General features: G+C 27.6%; 1 protein-coding gene across 1 annotated transcript; it reads right to left on the bottom strand.

Moving 5' to 3' along the window:
- Positions 1–2,403: 2,403 nt before the first annotated feature.
- On the bottom strand, positions 2,404–3,816 carry LOC124914921 (peroxidase 21-like). Its single transcript, XM_047455557.1, has 5 exons — positions 3,727–3,816; positions 3,493–3,644; positions 3,224–3,412; positions 2,937–3,102; positions 2,404–2,828 (listed from the first exon to the last, which is right to left on the bottom strand). The coding sequence occupies exons 1-5, from the start codon at positions 3,779–3,781 to the stop codon at positions 2,419–2,421; spliced, it is 972 nt and encodes a 323-aa protein (XP_047311513.1). The 5' UTR covers positions 3,782–3,816; the 3' UTR covers positions 2,404–2,418.
- Between the last annotated feature and the right edge of the window lie 2,458 nt (positions 3,817–6,274).

Genomic DNA, 6,274 nt, shown 5'->3' with positions numbered 1-6,274 from the left:
TAAGAAATATACTAAATGTACATTTCTTAATTTAGTCTCTTCAAAGATTAATTTAACTTCAGTACCTAGAAATACTTGGTGGGTAGATTTCAGTGCTACTACTCATATAAGTGTTTCCATACATGGTTGCCTGAGTCATCGGTTGCCAAGTGATGACGAAAGATTCATTTATGCGGGCAATAGGAAAACGGTGCTCGTGGAGGCAATAAGGCATTTTAAATTATTGTTAAAAACTGTTTTATTTATTTATTTAAAGAATACATTTGTTATATCGTCTTTTAGACGCAATTTGATTTATGTTTCAGTTTTGGACAAATTCAGTTACTTTTGCATTTGAAAATTTAAATTTCAGTTTATATTTAAATTCAAATATTGTTGGTATTGATTTGTTAAATATTTACGATAATTTATACTTGCTTGAAACTATTTCATCTTATAATGAAACCCTATACGTGGAATCATGTAGTACTAAAATATCCAAAAAAACATATAAGCTTATGCAATATGAAATATAAAATTTTCAAATTCAAAGTACTGTATATATAAATTAGAGGGTGATTAGAACCTTACCAAAGATTGGAGAACACTCCTTGATCCTTAAGGAAGCTTTTCGGATGTTCGGATCCAAGCTTTAAGGCTTTAAACAGAAATTTCGAAAAAGCCAAAATCTTAAAGCTTCATTTGGATTGGAATGACTCATGGGGTCTATTTATTGTTGCCTTGAGTCGGTGGAGGCTTCAAGTGGCCTAAATCAGCTAAAAGGCATTCATGACGTTTTGGTTGTTCTTGAGTCAACTTGTCGAATATGGATTAATCATCCCTATTTTGATATGGAGTAATGATCACCATGGTAGGGTGATCCTTTTAAGCTTTAAATCAGCCGAAATGGTTAACTAACGGTTGAGTTCCAAGTTAGAGAAATCGAAGACGAATCTTCATCCTTATCTACTCGACGTCACGATGAAGAAGAAGACCGAAGATCAAAACAATGTCATTTTGTGCGCGTCCAGCGTACACGGAGCGTTCCGTTAGCGATCCGTCAACGCCTCGCGTTTCGTCATTGTTTGGATGGACGAAGCTAACGTCCGCGTTAGCTGCTCCCCTACGACTCGTGCGCGCGTTGCTTCCGCTACAACGGGCTACGTGGCCCGCTCTTGGGCGTTGAATGAGAATCCAGCGTCCATCTGATGGACGCGTCTCTTGCTACAATTCTTCATTCTATTTTCGGTTACACCTGATTACAAATTTAATTTTATTTTAAACGGATTTAAAAAAATCAAATTATAATTTGATTATTGCAAATATTCATGTTATTTAAATTTGAATTCAAATTAATTATTTTTTTTTATTAATTTTAAAAGTTGTCAGGAACTATTTAATTTTTTTTTTAAAATTATGTTTGTTTTTTAAATATTTCAGATACGCAAACCGATATTAAAATTCTCGAATCTCAAGCTTGTCGCTTAACTAAATAGTTTCCGGGGTTATTATATTCAATTTTTGTTTAAAATTTAAATATAATACATATTTATTTGATAAAATAAAAACTTTCTTATAAATTACAACCTATACTAAAATGGGCTTGCGGAGAATTGGGCTCACCGCCAGATCGGACAAATTACGGTCTATTATATAGTATTATTGTAAATTAACTTGCTATGTCTGTGAAAATCGAGATTTCACGTAAAAATTGTAAACTCTCTAAAATTTAGAATTTATTTGAATCGGAAGAGTTTAATTTAAAAAATAATAGACATATATTATTATTATTATTTATATATAATTAAGTATTTTATACCTAACTAATTTTAAAATTTTATATATTTAAATATAAAAATAATAATAAGTAAATAATATTACAAAAAAATTATACTTAAAAATAATTATATTAATTAATTTATTTGATTTTTAAATATAAATTTGTTTGTTTAAACGTAGAATCGTATAAAATCGTAAAATAAAAATTATTTATAAACTCGTAAAATCTTATTATCGTAAATTTAAAATCGTAATAAATTACCTATTTAAGAATTTAATTAATATCAGAATTTACGTTAAATCGTAAAATTTTAAAATTCAATCCCAAAATTTAACTGCCACCTGGGTATGAATTGTCATTTAATAGTTTATTGAAAATAAAAAACACATTTCAGTCCTGAGTGCCTATCATAAAAACTAATTAGAAATTTTAAATAATCATTTTGTTTTATTCTTAAGCCTATTATTATTAATTTAGTTATGTCAAATCTTCATTTATTTTTATTTAAGTGACTGTTTACCAAATGAAGTATTGTGATTAGATGATGATGACATATAAAGTAATAAAACTAAAATTAAAGGTTGTTCTTATTTCTTTTAACCTATGGTTTAGGTTTACTTATTGTAAATATTTTATTCCCCTTCAAAACAACATAACAATTATTCTAATTTATTGACATAACGACAATTCTTTCTAATCTCTCCATTATCGAGGCCCAATGGATTATTCTCCGATAAAGCCAACATCGCCCTTGAAAATTGCTCGTAAAAGTAGTTATTATCGTTGGCCATCTTCTCCACAAAGGGAGATGTAGTTGGATAAGATGCAAGTTCTTGATCAACCAACAAAAGGCCCTTGTGCTGCAACAAATGCTTATAATACATATTATCAAGAATCATAGGTGTGTCAAGATCCGTTCGAGCGTACTCAATTGAATGGGGATCCGGGTTTGGTGAAGGGCATCGCTTCTTCAAATACTCGGCGTAATCTGGGTCTAGGGTTGGGTCCACGTCCGGGTAGAGCCTATACACGATGTTCATACAATGAACTCGCCCCACCGAATGAGCTCCTACATAATATTTAAAGAGAAAATAAAAATATTAATTAAATGAAAGTTTGTTGAATTCATTAATTGAATGCATTATCTATTACATTTTAAGTATATTTAAAAATATACCTAAGAGTGCAACAGTTCCTTCTGTATCTATTCCAACCGAATCGAATTGGGAGAGAACGGAGGGAATAGAATCGTTGTGGTTAGGAATTAAAGCTTCGACGGATTCCAAATGACTTTCTTTGCTATCTTTTCTCCCTGTTTTCATTTCTATGTATGGTCCTCCTAACTATAACCATGTCAATATTCGAGATTCTTAGAGGTTATTAATATTTAAAAATGAAATAGAAGTTATTTTAGTAATATTTTTTTATTCATTCTAATTTTAATAAAACTAAGAGACATGATACCGTTACGACGCCATCTCTAGCTGATAGGGCAATGATATCGGCACAAGATACAGTCGAAGGGCATTCATTCTCCAAGGCCTCCTTGATGGTGTCAACATATTTGAAATTTCTCATGCCAAAACTTCTCGGGTCACTCTTCTCCGACACAACATCACCCACCGTATCCAATAACATCGACGCGTCACAAGACTTGCAACAAAAAAGAAAGGAGTTTAAAAATAAATTAATTAAAAATTGTCAATAAATGAAACTTAATTTATTTATCATACCTTAACCATGCAGTCATGGAAGAGATTTCTAATCCATGAGACTGCAGTGTTGCCATGCTTTTGATACAATTTATGGACCTCTTCTTTTACAATCTCTTCTGCTCGTGGACAGTTCTGGTTGTAATAGTTCGACTGGAGAAGCTGGGCATTACCTAATAATTTTTTTTCAAAATAATAATTGAATTAGAATAGATTGTAGTGGAGAACATATAATATAATTAATGAATTAATTACCAAGAGAGAAGAGTAAGAGAAACTGTAATAACAGAAGGATGAATGAATGGGACATAGTTTAATTTGTGTTCAATATGATATGATATGAAGGAAGGAAGGATTGAAGAAATGTGTAATTGTGGGAATGTTTATATAGAGTAATTCATGGCGGTGAATATTTAATTAAAGATTCATCATCTTTGTCTTTATCTTACATCTATAGATAGATGAGTTAGTGCAGAGGAAAATGGGGAATTAATACTTCTTTCTTTCATCACCAATTCCCACTAAATATCCACTTTTTTTTCTTTTCTTTTCTTTTGGCACATCATTTTGTCACGCATGCCAATTCAAATCCAAAACTAAACTAACAAGTTATTTCTAATTAATTGAGAAAATCAGCCAATTTGTAATTTTTTTGGTTTAAAAAGAAGGTTTCGAGAAAGATAATGTTGTGTTATCGATTCAATTCGAAATAATAAAATATATGTTTTTAATTACAAATTTGATATATTATAATCAAATATAGAGTTCATTTAAATAAGTCAACTCAAGGTAAAAATGGTTCATAGAAGATCAAAAGTCACTTGTTATATTTTAATTATATAAAATATCTTAAATGTAAATTAAAGTTTTATAAAATTAAATTTAAGAAAATCAGTTCAAATAATTTAAAAAACTTAATCAACACCCCAAATATATTAATTAAAATTAAAATATCTTAAAAATTGATAAATGAGTTATAATGTCGAAGTTAAATTAATCAAAAACTGACCCAATTTGATTTGCAATCACCTAAGTAAAAATTAAAAATGAAATACAAAAATAACAATTTTTTTTTCTTTACTAGTTATTTTATTTGCATTTCATAACATTTTTTTCAAAGGAAGAGCAGGAAAGATAATAATTATTGAAAGGGAGTCAAATAACCTATCCTTGAAAGCATGAAATGAATTGTTAAAAAATTGTTGTTGTATATATTTCAATAGTTTGAGTGATAAAAATTATTTATAACAGATTAAATATCATGTTCGATTCTAAATTAATTAATATATATATATATATATATATATATATATTTATTGTTTGGATAAATAATTTTAAGAAATTTGAGTTATTTGAAAAATAATTATTGGTGCTAATAATAAGGAGGTGTGAATATTTTAGATAAAATAATGTAAAAAATATATTAATATATAATGATAAAATAAAAAAATAATTTAAAATGAATATGATCTTTTTTTTAATTTTAATTATTTCAATAATCTAAACCATATATATATATATAATAAGCTTCTTTACAAATTGTGTACATACATAAAGTATAAAATATATATATATATATATATATATATATATATATATATATATATATATATATATATATATATATATATATATATATAAGATAAATATGGTAACCTAAACACACAAATAAGACATTGGAAACATAATTTTACTTGAAAAAATGAAGGGAAAAGTTGTGTAGGATAAAGCTAATAAAAACAACTTAAATATGTTAAAATAATAGGTTATTTTCTTGAACTTAGTAATCTAAAAAATTTTCATAATAACAATGACTTCATCTTATAAAAGTAAAATAACATTTTATTTTAATATACCTATCTTTTTCAAATAAAACTAAACCAACCCTACAAGATATCACAATCTCTGTTGATATTGATACATAGACATCATTAGATGACTTTATGATTGTCTTTGCTTTAGATTTACTCAATTAGTTTTTTTTAGAACAATAATTGAAGAAAGAAAATTTTTGTTTACAATTTGATTTGAGCCTTTGATTTTTCACATATGGACCAAATATTAGTATTGAACATTTTTTTAATAGGGTTTATAATGTGTTCTTTACACCAAAATAAATATGATCAATTAAATTGTTTTTAATTTTCACTGAAAACGTTCTTAATAAAAATAGAGAATCATAACTTTAAAGTTTCGTGAATTAATGTTAGTTCTTAAATTTCGTTTGAAACTCTCCCTTCTTGTATCCTCCCTATTATAATGCTATTCTCATTAGCATAATATTTTATAATTAGTGTTATTAATAAAACTAACATTTATCATGTGCATTTGCACGAGTAATAATATAAAAATCGTGAAAAAAATATTACGGTAAAAATGTGATAGCATTTTTTATTTTATTTTTAACCGTTTAAAGTTTATGGATGGGTCAACCCACAATCTGACTCAAGTATCCATTACTTTCACATTGCAGAACGATCTCTAAAACAATTGATACAGTTTAATTCCTTAACTCATTTAGTTTCACCTCTAGAGTTCACTTCTTTCCCATATTACGAGTGAAAGGAAAATGTAAAGACTACCATTAAAATAACCCAGACGAGACTTACTATATCCATATGAATTATGTCCCCTATCTCTTTAAATATGACGGATTTCTTCCATTATTTCTTACTAATAATAGTGAAATCTATAGCGTAGAGTCAAAAGAGAATTATGTCCGATTAAAACCTATTGATGAACTACCGCGTTCATCAAATTTGGTGTTGAATTTAAAATATGAAGTGTTATTAACCTAGTTGGT

Source organism: Impatiens glandulifera, chromosome 1 (genome assembly GCF_907164915.1).
Source record: "Impatiens glandulifera chromosome 1, dImpGla2.1, whole genome shotgun sequence".
NCBI lineage: Eukaryota > Viridiplantae > Streptophyta > Magnoliopsida > Ericales > Balsaminaceae > Impatiens > Impatiens glandulifera.
The sequence above is the reverse complement of the archived record's forward strand: the minus strand, read 5'-3'. Positions and strand labels throughout refer to the sequence as shown.